Source organism: Dunckerocampus dactyliophorus, chromosome 1, assembly GCF_027744805.1.
Source record: "Dunckerocampus dactyliophorus isolate RoL2022-P2 chromosome 1, RoL_Ddac_1.1, whole genome shotgun sequence".
Classification (NCBI taxonomy): domain Eukaryota; kingdom Metazoa; phylum Chordata; class Actinopteri; order Syngnathiformes; family Syngnathidae; genus Dunckerocampus; species Dunckerocampus dactyliophorus.
This window is the reverse complement of record NC_072819.1, coordinates 16,660,230-16,675,595: the sequence shown is the minus strand read 5'-3', so window position 1 is coordinate 16,675,595 and position 15,366 is coordinate 16,660,230. Positions and strand designations below refer to the sequence as shown.

Below are 15,366 nucleotides of genomic sequence, written 5' to 3'. Positions count from 1 at the left end.
TATGAAGGAGGCAAACAGTTTTTCCACACCACTGTATTTCATGACCAATTTATACATTTCATGTCGTTTTCATTTACATACTGCGGACCTGACTGACTTGTTGCTGTCCCCAGGTGTGCACAAGCTGTGAGGACAACGCTGGAACCATAGGTTTTTGCATGGAGTGCGGAGAATGGTTATGCAAGACTTGTGTGGAGGCTCACCAGAGGGTCAAAATAACCAAAGACCACAAGATTCGCACAAAAGAGGATGCTGACACAGGCTCCGGTAAGACAGCCTGGTAACTAATAGAACGAAAATGGTGCGAACATCACACCCTCTCTTAATCGTGGGTTTTCAAAAATAAACAAATGATTACTGTTTAGTGGTTGACTATGGCCTATTAGTAAAAAAATATTGAAAGACAATATAGTATTGTGGTCACTACAAAGTGTCGGTAATGTTACATTGATGAGACATGACCTGCATTAAGTCAGCTATGGACGAATAATAGTCTGATATAAATAAGTGGAAAAAAATGATGAGTGATGAATGTTAGACTTGCTGTCCTGTATACAGTGGGTACAGACAGACATTCATTGCAGCCAGATGCTAAAATCTTTTAAGTAAAGTAAAATCATGAATTTACACTCAGCACCCTATCTTGACAGAAAAAACAAATGTAGACATTTTTCCGAAGCCACTCTGTACTTGGCGGCATTCATCTTTCCTTCAATTGCAACCAGTCGTCCTGTCCCTGCGGCTGAAAAACACCCCCATAGCATGATGCTGCCACCAACATTCTTCACAGTTGGGATTGTATTGGGCAGGTGATGAGCAGTGCCTGGTTTTCTCCACACATACCGCTTAAATTAAAACTTGGTCTCATCAGACCAGAGAATCTTATTTCTCATAGTGTGGGCGTCCTTCATGTATGTGTGTGTGTGTGTGTGTGTGTGTGTTTTTTTTTTTGGCAAACTCTGTGGGCTTTAATGTGTCTTGCACTGAGGAGAGGCTTCCGTTGGGCCACTCTGCCATAAAGCCCAGACTGGTGGATGGCTGCAGTGATAGCTGACTTTGTGGAACTTTCCCATCTCCCCACTGCATCTGTGGTGCTCAGCCACAGTGATTTTTGGGCTCTTCTTGACCTCTCTCACCAAGGCTCTTCTTCCATGATTGCTCAGTTTGGCTGGATTGCCAGGTCTAGGAAGAGTTCTGGTCGTCGTCTTCCATTTAAGGATTATGGAGGCCACTGTGGTCTTAGGAACCTTGAGTGCTGCAGAAATTCATTTGTAACCATGGCCAGATCTTTGCCTTGCCACAATTCTGTCTCTGAGCTCTTCGGGCAGTTGTTTCTGTTGTTTCTGTTGATTCTCATTGGCTCTGAAAAGCACTGTGAGGTGGAAGGTTTTATATAGCAGATGTGTACCTTTCCTAATCAAGTCCAATCATTTTACCGTATTAAAACGCGCAGTCTCAGTTACAGGTGCTATTTCTGTATTTAACACATACATAAGTGTCACAACAAAGGGTCTGAATACTTATGACCATGTGATATTTCAGGTTCTCTTTTTTTAATACATTTGCAAAAATTCCTACATGTGTTTTTTCTGCCAAGATTGGGTGCTGAGTGTACATTGATTTTCCTTAAATTGATTTTACTTGATTTTAGCAACTAGCGGCAATGAAACAAAGAGTGAAACATCCTGTATACAGGACAACCAGTCTAGGTTTTCTATGCTCTAACAATGAAAATATTCCGCTTAATATTATTGAATCCCACTTTGCGGAAATTCTCTCATCTGTAACCAGTTAACCGTGATAAACAAGGTACGACTGTATGTGGAATTTCTTTTATTATTTTAAGTAATGATCTGGGCTCTGCCTTATTTGTACCTTTCATCATTCATCTTCTATTCTTGTCTTCCTGCAGAGTCCATGGGCACATCCGACCGCAGGCTTGTTTTTTGTCCCATACACAAGCAAGAACCACTAAAGCTCTATTGTGAGACCTGTGACACTTTGACCTGTAGGGACTGTCAGCTGCTGGAGCACAAGGAGCATAGGCAAGTAGTTTGGCATATCTTGAGGCCACAAGTATGATAACAATGCTGTAGCACTGTTGTTGTATTAATATAATATATAATATACTGCTCAAAACAATTAGAGGAACACTTGGAAAACATATCAGATCTAAACTGGGGGTAAAATGATCTTGAATATCTTTCCTGATAATAAGTGGGTGATGTATTAGTAACAAAATAATGCCACATAATTTGATAGAAATGAAAATGATCACCCTATAGAGGGGGGAAATCAAAGACACACCAAAAATGAAAGTGAAGAAATGATGCAGCACACTGGTCCATTTTGCTAAAATGTCATTGTAGCAACTCAAAATGATTCTCAGTAGTTTGTGTGGCCCCCATGTGCTTGTACGCATGCCTGACCGATCCTGCTGAGGGTTGAAGGACTTTCTACGGCCCTGTCCAGCTCTCCTGGAGTAACTAACTGTCTCCTGGAATCTCCTCCATGCGTCCAGGTACCGCAGTGATGCCCTGGTCCAGATCTGGGAGGAGATCCCCCAGACACCATCCGTAGTCTCATTAGGAGCATGCCCCGACGTTGTCAGACATGCGTACAAGCACGTGGGGGCCACACAAACTACTGAGAATCATTTTGAGTTGCTACAATGACATTTTAGCAAAATGGAGCAGTGTGCTGTATCATTTTTTCACTTTCATTTTTGGTGTGTCTTTGATTTCCCCCCTCTATAGGGTGATCATTTTCATTTCTATCAAATTATGTGGCATCATTTTGTTACTAATACATCACCTACTTACTATCAGGAAAGATATTCAAGATAATTTTTCCCCCAGTTTAGATCTGATGTGTTTTCGAAGTGTTCCTTTAATTTTTTTGAGCAGTGTATAATAGATTTGCTTAGTTGTTTATTAATGCAGTCATTAAGCACATTGATTTAAAATACATTATTTGGAAGTTCTTGGTGACCATAACCGTTCTTTTCTTTTCTGTTTTTTAACACTAAAATCAGGTACCAGTTTCTAGAGGAGGCTTTTCTGAACCACAGAGGCCTCATTGAGTCCTCCATGGGCAAACTGCAGGAGAAGAAGAACTATGTCCACTACTCAGTCTCTCAAGTACAAAACAGGTCAATGAATTATTTATTTGCTTTGGTGTTCCTGCTTTCTCTTGACATAAGGTCACCTGACTACTACTGCATAGAATTATCACAGTTTTCCTCAGCTGTACCATTTGTGTGTTTTTAAATCCAGGTTAAAAGAGCTGAATGACACTCATAAGAAGGTCGAACATGAAATCAAGATTGCGGTGTTCACTCTGATAAATGAGATCAACAAGAAGGGCAAGTCCTTGCTACAGCAGCTGGAGGTAAGACAGCTAAGTTAACATGAAAGTCTCGATCTGCTATTGACTAGGGTTGTAACGGTACGCCATAATCACGGTTTTAAGGTCACGTTTGTTCATTTTCTGTACAGTGGTTATTTTTTATCTACCATCTTTTAATATCTGAATCGTCTCCCTTTGTGTCCAGACTGTGACCAAAGAGCGCAGTGCGAGGCTGATGGCCCAGCATAAGGATATCGGCCAGCTTGCCCAGCAGATCCACCACGTGCTCAACTTCTGCCATTGGGCCATCTCGACTGGCAGCAGCACAGCACTGCTGTATAGCAAGAGGCCGGTATGTTTGCACGCATTTTACATTTTGCTTAGGAAAAGAATGAATCAAAGACGGGCATTGAATTACTATCTCAGGTGACTGTGAAAAGGCTTAGGGGCTAGTTAAATAGCAGAATTATACCACAAAAAATCAAACTGATGTGCCATTAAATTCAATCTGCTGAGACGCAGCGCAAGTGATCAAGGCGCACACATTCAACCAAGTCTCTCCGAAAATGTCTTTTGATGTTGAAATAGTTATAGCAATTTTTATCCAAAATTAAGTCCAAATTAAATATAATAGAGTCACAATTAAATTCCCTTAGAAAAAATCCAAGTTGAATTCTTAAGTTTCTTCAGAGAGGAGTCCGAAACCAGAGTCTCTGAGAGAGTGTGGAGCCGGTTGAGCTCTCTTCAGAAAATTCTTGAAAAATGTTGAAAAGTGTTACAGGTGGGGTTGGCCCAATAGAACTTTTTCACCTCTGATTTAATTCCGATATTGCACCCTTGAATATCGTCCGATACTGATATTGATCGAATCAAACGATATTACTCAAACAAAGAATAGTAGTCAGCAACAATAGGTATGACCAAAAAATGACCCATTAACCTCTTGATGTAACTGGTGTATATCGACAACTCGAGGTACTCAATGAAGCATTTAAACACATTACTAACCACCGATAGCCAATGAGATTTTGCTTGCAAATGTGTCAAACAGTGGTGGATGTTTCAGGAAACCACGCTGTTGCGAAAATCCTTCTTCAGATGCATGATGAGTTTGGTTGTATTAAACTTCTGTGCCACTACGGGAAAATTGTGCAGGACAAATTTTGCACTCAGCTGCGATGTTTGTTTTTTTTTTTTTTACTTTAATGACAAACACAACCACACGGCTTACACCACTACTACTACTTGCTAAACAAGTTAGCACGTGCAGTTTTTGTGATCATATTTCCCCGCTGTGGGATCAATAAAGTACATACAATACAATATGGGTTCTGCATGCTGAATAGAAACGCTGCTGCTGGGTAGAAGCACCGATTCCGACTCTGGAATGGACTGCTTGCATGGGAGTGCCAATATCGGAGATTTTATATGTGGTACCCCACAGCGGCTGGCTTTGTTTACTTTAGCAAAAATGTGTCGTCTTTTCATAAGAGTAATCACGGTTTTCAAATGAATTAATCATGATTAATCACCATGTCACACTCTGAAATATGCGCATTTTTATGGCATTTTATTGAAAGAATAATAAATGACAGGACAGGGTTATATATATTTGGATGTATTAACAACGCCAAACTAACAAAAAAATTAAATGAAGTTAAGAGATGGCACACGTCTGAAAATCTATTTACCAAACACTGGTTTCTTTAATAGCTAAATATTTGAACCCGACTTTAACTGTGTAATTATGAGCAATGAGGAGTTGCGTTGCACCACGTCATTTAAGTTGAATTCACATGAGAAGACTTGGTGTGAGCGAATGAGTGAATTTTCTGGGATTTCCGGGAATACTTAAAACACAACAAATTGTACTTCCGCATTAAGAGTTACAAAGTGAGTGATAAGAATATCCACTGATTGTTTTTCTTTGCATTTGTGGTAGTTTAGACCACCCATACACGCATAATAAAGACGTTGTGCTGTTCGAAGTGTCCGTGAATGCATCTCGCGGGCTTTCTAGAGACAGAGTCTGTGTGACTCTGTGGGGTTGTTACATTGTGCCGCTTTCTGTTGTCATAACAGAGAGCCGTCCGTATGCGTTAACTATGCAAAAAAATGTAACATAATTAATTAAATAAATCAGTTACCACCGTTAACACGCTATTTTTGACAGCCCTAATAGATATCTATTTCATTTAGCTACTACTACTGGAGTCAGACGTTTTTTAAGTACCGTATTTTCACGACCATAAAGCGCACCGTATTAAAAGATGCAGTCTCAGTTACAGGTGCTATTTTTGTGTTTAACACATATACAAGGCGCATCGTATTATTTGGCGCAGGTTTTAACCGTGTTGCTCAGAAGTCAGTGAGGAAGCAACAGTACTTTATTTCTTTAGACAGTTTAAGAGCAGAACTCTCATTCAATTTATCAAACCCACTTGAAATCAGGAGGGTCATCACTCAACACAAAAGTCTCAGTCATGGTGCACAACTAAAACATCACACAGCAACGCAAAAATAGACAAGACACTACCGCTATTTTTTGCAGAACAATAACTAACAACTATGTAGCTCAAACATGTAACTTTAAGAGCATTTGCAGCAAAACACTACCACAAAGCACGCTGGGAACAGGAAGTGCTCCCAGCGATGCTATAATATGCTAGCATGCATGCCATTGTATGTTTTTAAAAAGCCAGTGAGAGCAAAACTGAGTTTGGGTGTACTTTATTAAAGTATTTAACAATGTACTCACGTTATTTTTGATAAATCCTCATCCACAAATCCATCAAAGTCCTCATCTTTTGTATCGCAAATGAACAGCGGGGCAAGTTCTCCATCAAACACCTGTCGTCATTGTCAGTCTCGTTGCCGTGCGGCGCCTCAGAAATGATGCTGGCTTTTGTGAAAGCTCGAACAACAGCGCATCAGACACGTTAGCCCAAGCATCCACAATCCACAATCCATTAGTGAAGCTATGTTCGCTAGCTGTCATTCATCGCTTCCACGCCGCTCAGAATTTCACTTTAAACGCCGTGTTTACATCCATTCACAAATAGTGGCGAAACTCGCACGGCGCTGCCTCCCAGTGTTAGTGAAGCTGTGTACACTAGCTGTCATCTATCGCTCCCACGCCGCTCGCAACTTTAAACGCTGTGTTTACACCGATGTCCAGCGGTTGGAGTTCCTTCGTCAAGCCTCCCGAAATGATGCTAAGCTCCAAGTTAATTTGCTGCACTTGTGACGCGTGTGAAAAAACATCCGGTCTCTTTCCGTACACGACACTCAGTCACTCAGCCTTTTTCTCCTCCTTCTTCCATCCGCTTTGATAGGTCCAGCTGGAAACTTTTCTTCCTCTTAAAAACCACCACAGGTAGCAGTTGCTGTCCATTACCATGGCAACCAAGCACAACAGTAAAAGCTGACTTCTCATGCCCCGTTGTGTGTGATGTCGAAAGTGAGCGACACGTCGTCCATGTTGGTGATGTAGTTGGGTAGTAGTTGTCTGCAATGTTTTTACTGCAGTAGGAGCGGAAGATGGCCAACTTTCCTTGTAATCCGCTGGATGTTGCTGTGCCACGGTAGTCCTTGCCCGGATGGATAGATGGCACCATTTCATCAAATATACTTATATAACTACTGGGGCGTGCCTTTAGCGTCCTCAGTCACGTCCACGTCCCTTTCCTCTATACAAGCAGCGTGTCGGCAGGAGATGCTCCCAGTCAGTCGAGCGGAGCGCTCATAAAAGTCACACAGCAACACTGACAGATTTTGGAAATTGGTACACACATTCAGCGTGCCGCATTATAAGGCGCCCCGCCCATTTTGGACAAAATTTAAGACTTTTAAGTGCGCCGTATGGTCGTGAAAATACGTTTCAAAAATAAGTTACAGCAGAAGGTTATAGCACAGTTATGGAAGATTTTTTTTTAATGAGATTTGGGAGACAACACACATATTTGTACTCTCTGTGCTTGCAGATTCTGTTTCAGCTCCGCCAGCTCTTCAAGGCGAGAATAGAGCCAGTGCCGATGTCCAATGGAGAAGTGCGATTTTTCTGTGACCCCACCTTCTGGGCCAAAAATGTGGTAAATCTAGGTATGAAGGTATTTATTTTTGATATATCGACAGACTGTATTGGGTCCAGCATGCTCCGTAAATGACAGTATGTAAGATGTTCACAGAATGCTGTCTTATATCCCTTTTCCACTGTAGCGAACTCTGGTGCTAGTGCAGATTTAGCTCAGAGCTAGTGTTGAATTGGTGTTGGTCGTGACCTGACTCTACACCAGTATCACTTTCCATTGTCCAAGGGAGCCGTGTCATTATGTCAATTAATGTTTATTTTGTCATATGCCAGGACGAAAAGCAGTGAGTCTGCTGGAGCGCAGTTTACGCTAGAGCTTTTATTTTGAAAATTCTTAATCTTCAACCATTGGAAACCAAACTGTCAGAATTTGTCTTCAATAAGACTTAATAAGTCTTCAAGGAAATCGTCGTTTGGCACGTGCTTGGTGGGCCCAAGATGGTGCTCCACCACATCGGAGGAGAACAATAACTGATTGGCTGACAGAGCTTTTTGCTGACCATGTTATTGCTTTGAACCACCCAGTGGAATGGCCCTCGAGGTCACCTGATTTGACACCACTGGACTTTTTTCAGTAGGGCCATTTCAAATCAAAAGTGTATGTGACACCACCGTGTGACCTCGACGACATTGAACAGCGAATCAGAACGGAAGATAACATCCTCCGGAGGGACAGGGGACTGATCAGGCGAGCAGTCCTGGACATGCGAAGAAGAGAGCAACTGCATCCAAAGAAATGGAGGTCATGTTGAGGACTAAGCTGGCAAAACTGAAGCCAGGCAAAATGTGTAAACAAAGATTGTAAAAAAGTTGAACTGCTATGCGATTCAAATGTGAGTGATCACACATGCTGGCATCGATAGGCTTAGACTGTGACAAGCTGTCGTCAATTGATTCCACATTTCATAGACTTTCTTTAATTCTCACAGTAATAAGGAACGTCACTTGTCAAGTCAATACGGGATGCATACGTTTATCTGGTCGTACATGCTGTAGGATAATGTTTTTTTTTATTAACTTGTTAGCTGAGTGAGTAAATATTTATTACAAGTAGATTTTAGAGAAACTTTTTAATTGATGTTTTTTGACTGAATTATTAACTGAGTGCCTTTTAATATACAGTAGGTACAATGTAATAACTGTTTTATGAATTAGTCTAATAACTGAGTGAGTGAGTACAAGTAGTTTAGAGAAATAATGCTTTATTAAACAATTGGCTTGGTAGATGAACAACTGTTTGAGTATGTCAAAGGTTAAACAGAAATAGTGCGAGCTCACACATAGTGTATAATCAGCAAGGCCAGCCGGGACCAGCAGCCATATTGCCAGATGTTTATGCTGTTTTTGTTTCATTGTTTTTCTCCAACTTGTTAGGCGTACTTGAACCAAAGGAGAGTCTGTATTTATTTTGTGTTTTTAATTCAATGTTGCGGTAAGATACAGTACTTTGATTTTGTTCGGTGCAGTCAGACATTATGAAATGTGCAGGGCTTTAATTGTTGCGGCCGGAAGTGTGTTGTTGGTCTTGAGCGTCCTTAGTTGCAAATGGTAAAACAATGGAGGTATATAACCCAACCCTGACTTCTGGTCCGACATATGCAGAAATATTTACCCCATCACAATAAACACAAACTTAGAACTAATACAATAAAAACTCTTCACAGATCTCATCTAACGCCAGGTCAATTGCACAAAATGGAAGTATCAGACACTTCGTTGATACAGCGCCGGTTCCCCCTCACTGTGCCCGGACTGCTGAGTCATGTTGCCGGGAGCTCACAGGCGAATTGACGCTCTAACCGCTGGTTGTTTTATACTAGTGACAGTCAATAAATTACCATTGTGTTGAATATCCAACATCCAACATGAAACTTAACTTCACCACGGTACACCGCGGACATGTCTGCATGGTGGTTTTGCATTTTCTGCTTCTTGCGGGTGACTGGAGTCGAGTGGCAATCAACTTTGAGGCGCATTACCCAGAGTTACAAAGGTTATACGGTAACTGGATCGGCCCAATCTCGTGGCAGAAGCCGATTTTATCTGATCTTCAAAATACAGCGGATCGGTGCATCCCTACTTCCTATAGCACGTACTCCATCCTATACTTCCTATGTTTTATGTATTGTGTTGTATAACCCCCTCACTTACTGTAGGTAAATAAACACTTTATATGTTCATCACTGCTATAAATACACCCTCAATGTTTGCAAAAAGAAAGGTTCCACATCATCGGTAGTCACCTTAAGCGCTTGGTTACATTGTGCTTGTATTTGTTTTATACACAACACAAAATAAATGTTACTAATTAATGAGAATGACTGAATGAATAGGGTTCTGGTGTTGTATCTAATCTTAATAATTACACTTTTATTGCAAATGTTGATCCAAAATTGGAAGAGAACGTGAACGTCAAGCTAACAGGAGAGTTTGGAGTAGGAGCAAGCAGTGTGTCAAAAAACATTTTTATGGGCATATCAATGACTTGACTTGTTTTTCACCATGCATTGGTGGCCCCCGAACGTAATCAGGGTAAGCAGGGTCTACTATATTTCTATATTTCTTATGGGCAAAGTTATTTTTAAATCCCAACAAATCCAAGGTTGAACTTCCTGGAAAAAATAGAGTTTCAAGTGTCCACTCTGTCATTCAAATTTGATTTTGATTTGTCATTTGATGAACGTGCCTTCACTACACTTTTTCAAAATCTAGGTAATCTGGTCATTGAGAAGCCACCTCCGCCGACGCAGCTGCCCGTACAGCCACCCACTTCGCCAGGCCAAGGTCATCCTGGCAAACACCCAGGCCAGATCAGCCTGGCCCAGTTGAACCGTATGAACCAATTGCGGGAAGCAGGCTTTGTTCCAAAGCCGCCTCAGCAGCAACAGCAGCCGCCGCTGCACCAGCAGCACCAACAGAACCATCAGCACCTCCAGCACCATCAGCACCATCAGCACCAACAGCAGCAGCAGCAGATGCAGCAACAGATGCGCCTTGCTTCCCAAATATCCCAACAACTTCCCAGACCAACTGCCCCGCCCATGGTTCCGCAGCAGGTATTACATTGTGTTTATTTTTTTACCAGCAGTCTTCAAAAAGAAAGGATGCTGTGTGTAACCAATCACACCCGGTTTGTGTTCTCATCCAGCCTCCCAGGCTCATCAGTATGCAGCAGCTCGCACGAGGGCCAATGGTCCTAAATGGTGGACCCATTCCCTCCATGTATTCCTCGTCGCACCACATGCGTCTACCAGGTCCACCACAGAGTAGGATGCCCTCAGCACAGCTCAGGCAAAACGGACAGCAGTATCCTAGCATGATGCAGCCTCACTTACAGCGGCAGGTCAGCACGCACCCTCAAACACACAAACTACCATGGTTTGGCTGATTTATGTCCACATACAAACTAGAGAACAAATCTTATTTGACAATGTGCATTTTTGTTTGTTTAGATTTTTTGGGTAACTGTACACACACAGTATTTTTACTTTTTTTTTTTTTTTACTTTTTGCCATGTCTGGAAATTACTTTCTTTAGCCTACTGATATAGATTAGCTTTATGGTTGGAAGTGATAACGCCACCTGTCAGCCTACAACAGTTTTTAATGTGCACATAATTAAAAGTGCTGTCCCTCTTTGTCTCCAAACGACACTTTTTTCAACCAAAAAATGTAAGACCACCACCAGCGACTAGCACGTTATCAATAGTGGTATAAAATAACAGATTGAAGTGTCTATATTTGTCGCATTCTAAGTTAAACTTTGTAAAAGTCTTGTTCGACTGGGATAAGAGGATTGGTATGTATGGCTTTCACTCACCACTGTGTGGTATTTACGTAACGGTCCGTGACGCGTGAACCACAGCAGTCTCAGAGAAATGGCCCCGACAATTGTGTGGTTGTGATTGGCTATACCAGGGGCGGCGATTATGTCGATCGCAAGCTACCGATAGATCGTGAAGGTAGTACGGGTCGATCGCATAAACTTCATATATGTCATATGACATCAGTCAGCTGTCATTAAGCTCCCCTCCTGATTCGCTCCTCCTCTCCCGAGGCAATGGTGAATTTCACGTCTCAAACTACACACAGAGATGCAACTTTCGTCTTATTTCGTTATCCGTTCACTTGTAGCGGCTAGTTATGTAGAAAAAAGTGAATTGTTTCCTATTTCTCCTATCGAAATGCCTGTTTTTCTACACTTATTATTTCATGATGAATTTTCATTTCTTGTACTGTATATTGGTAATGTTTGATAGCAGATGCTAACTGGACGTAATACATGAACTGTTTGTCTAATGAAAGCTGCGTAGCTATTGTGACGGACATATTTCCGGTACTCAGGTTATGTACACAACTATTGAGGAATTACGTGTAATTATCTTTATTGCCATATTAAATTGAATTGTGAATTACTTGGGAATGATATCAGTTACTTTTATTACCTAACCTTTTGAAACTGTGAATGTGAAATACTAATCATTAGTATTTACTGTAGTAGTTTAAAAGTTTACCGGATAGATTATACAGTATATAGTTTATTATTCGATATATTATTTGTATAGTTAATATTTTATATATTGTTATCTTATTTATATTTTTTATAGTAAGAGATAGATCATGTTGACTTATAGCTTGCTTGCTGAAAAAGTGCGTGCACCTCGATATACATGTACAATGTATACTCATATTTATCGAGACAGTAAATACATATTTTCTATATTTATATTAGGTCTTAAGTTCCCAAAGTGGGGTATGCCAATTGTGATAAGGGGTACGTGAATAAAAATGAAAAACAATTAGTGCCTAAAACTCACAATTACGAGTGTGGCTGAACACCTCACAGCGTGAGAGGAATGGAGCAGAAAGGAGATGGTGCATGAAGTTGTTCATTGCTTTGTGTGCATTATATGAACTAATAAGTACGTTTGGTGATTATTTTGTGCCTTAATAGTGATTAATCTTGGAGATTTTATTTATATTGGGGTTCCAGTCTTTCCAATTCAATTTTATCCAATCCGATACCGATCTTTCAAATTTTTTTACTTCAGGTATTGCTTCAACATGACTGTTAAGAGTTTCCCCTTCAATTTGGTATTAAATTAATGTGCAGATTTAAACCGTAGCCATCTTGAGTGGCCAAAAAAAAGTGATGCTCAAATTCAACCCATTCAAATGGGGGTATGCCAACATTAGATTGGAATAAAAGATATATAGGATGATTACTTGTGCTCATGTGAAACTTTTATCGAAATGTGACCTTGCAAAACACAAATTTTTGACCTGGAATTACTATAAAAATAATGAAACAATTCATTATTTTCACTATTTTAAGTTAATTAAGATAAAAAAGGTTTGTTTTTAAGTTTGCAGGATTTGGGGGTACATGACTTCAGGGCAATTGTCTGAAGGGGTACGCGACTGTAAAAAGTAGTAGTGGTAGATCTTTGGGACTTGGTCGTTTTAAAAGTAGCTTGCAGGCTGAAAAAGTGTGAGCACACCTGGGCTATACATTTGATAATGATAGCTAATGTTACACTAACATTACAGTACTGACAAGAAACACATCTAAGGCGCGTGTGTGTGTGTTACATGGGTGTGGTTTGCAGCGTTACAGTGTTGGAGCTTTAGCACCCCCATCTAGTACGTAATCAAGGGAGACAGCACCTTTTTAATATTTTTTTAGCTCTGAATGGGGGTGGGTAATTTTAAGAGAACTATGTATGTATGGATCTCATGCTAAAACATGTCTATTGGTCCTAATATTATGTTTAATATTATGTTTTTAATGGTGCGGCGATACAATGCTGGAAAATTAAACCAATAAAATATTTTAATAACTATGTTATATAATATACAGTAATAAATAGAATCAATTCTGTAATATAAGTGCAACTATAAGCTAACACACGGTTGTGATTTTATATGAGAGGTGTAATCATACGTAAGGTAAGAAAATGCAAACCTGCCGGCCTTTTGTGTAAAAGCTTTAATGATTAAAAAAAAAACATTAAAAACTGCTAGCAGGTAAAAAAAATAAATAAATAATGAATTGAATTGAGTCTCACCAGGTTATACAGAAAGTCTGCATCAACTATAAGTTTATTTCACATTGTTTTCTACATGTAAAACTATAATAATTCTCTATATAAAATGTATTTTTGTTAATATTTTTTGGTGTGGGATGAATTACATTTGATTCCTATGAGAAAAATTCCCTTAGTTTTCGTAGGTTTCAGTTTTGTCTAACCTTTTGGAACAACTTAATAAAGAAAACCATAGGTACCACTGTACTACATTGTACTATTGTTGATGCTCAAGCCTGAGAGCAGTGGTCATCAGCTACATTTTTCCAAGGACTAGATTTTTTCTCTACATTTTTCTCTAAAATAAAATTAATATTGTATCCTAAGTAATATATTATTTGATATATTAATTTTGTACAGTATTACCATTTTTCAGTGTTACCAGATTAATTTATTACATATATGTTATATATAGGTTATATACGCACAAAACAGGGCCTGAACGCGGCATGCTTTTTTTAACGCCAATATTGTGACTATTTAAAAAAACAATTTGGGAGGCGACTGTGCAAAACTGACCTGTCCTACATACATTTTGGAGGCAGCGAGAACTGGAGATAGGGACACGGTAACTGAAGTCACACGACTCTCACACACAAAGGCCTGTAGAACAAATTTTGCTGTCCTATAAATTATTGCCGATAAACGGTATTATTGTCAACATTATTTTGAGACCATTTTTTCATTAATGTAATGATAATGTATGGCATAATAATGCGAGTACACCGTATGCAAAGAAATAAACTTTAATTTCTGAAAGAGTATTTACCATTGCAATTGGAATGACAAAAGCTTTTAAATATGGTTAAATTAAACAAACAACATAATACATTACAAAACAAAAAAAAACAATGAAAATAAAATGGACTCTCTGTCTCTTTTAGCAAAAATTGCACTTAAATAAAAATCATAGCCAAAAACAATTGTTGGTGTTCATGGGCTCATCTTGTTAATTCTGTCTAAAACTGAAATATTCCCACACTGGGATTGTGGCATTCGCCTTAAAAAAACAAAACAAAAAAACATGGCCTTTGTCCCTCATATTCATGGCCTCATATTTGTATTTGCTCACTTGCAGGCTGCAGCACTCGCTAGTAGTTCCAACTCCACCCACTCGGACAAAGAGACTGAATGACTGACAGGAGTGTTCACACACTCTTTTCATTCCACTATTGAACCAACACGCTGTGGTTTTGAAACAGAGGCATAGAGCGAACCCTCTTGTCATCCTGCCTGTTTGGTAACGAGAGAGGAAGAAAACAAAAACGGATGCAAATGTCAGTTTATCCAGTCCAGCAAAATTATCAAGGTCGTTTTTATTTATTGTGATTTATTAATTATCGTGACAGGCCTACTACAACCCCTGGCAAAAATTATGGAATCACCAGTCTTGGAGGATGTTCATTCAGTTGTTTAATTTTGTAGAAAAAAAGCAGGTCACAGACATGACACAAAACTAAAGTCATTTCAAATGGCAACTTTCTGGCTTTAAGAAACACTAAAAGAAATCAAGAAAAAAAGATGTGGTAGTCACTAACAGTTACTTTTTTAGACCAATCAGAGGGAAAAAATTATGGAATCACTCAATTCTGAGGAAAAAATTATGGAATCATGAAAAAAACAACAACAAAAGAATACTTCAACACACCACTAGTACTTTGTTGCACCACCTCTGGCTTTTATAACAGCTCGCAGTCTCAGAGGCATGGACTTAATGAGTGACAAACAGTACTCTTCATCAATCTGGCTCCAACTTTCTCTGATTGCTTTTGCCAGATCAGCTTTGCAGGTTGGACCATTTTCTTCAACTTCCACCACAGATTTTCAATTGGATTGAGATCCA

The 15,366-nt window shown here is 39.7% G+C and overlaps 1 protein-coding gene across 5 annotated transcripts in view; it reads left to right on the top strand.

Moving 5' to 3' along the window:
• trim33 (tripartite motif containing 33) overlaps positions 1-15,366 on the top strand; it is a 58,723-nt gene that overhangs the window by 18,252 nt on the left and 25,105 nt on the right. For all 5 annotated transcript variants that reach the window (XM_054776367.1, XM_054776358.1, XM_054776393.1 and 2 more), the window contains 8 exons: positions 114-267; positions 1,913-2,045; positions 3,035-3,151; positions 3,276-3,390; positions 3,554-3,700; positions 7,332-7,449; positions 10,151-10,494; positions 10,587-10,781. In XM_054776367.1, the coding sequence (XP_054632342.1) occupies positions 114-267; positions 1,913-2,045; positions 3,035-3,151; positions 3,276-3,390; positions 3,554-3,700; positions 7,332-7,449; positions 10,151-10,494; positions 10,587-10,781 (1,323 nt within the window). The remainder of the gene's footprint in view (positions 1-113; positions 268-1,912; positions 2,046-3,034; positions 3,152-3,275; positions 3,391-3,553; positions 3,701-7,331; positions 7,450-10,150; positions 10,495-10,586; positions 10,782-15,366) is intronic.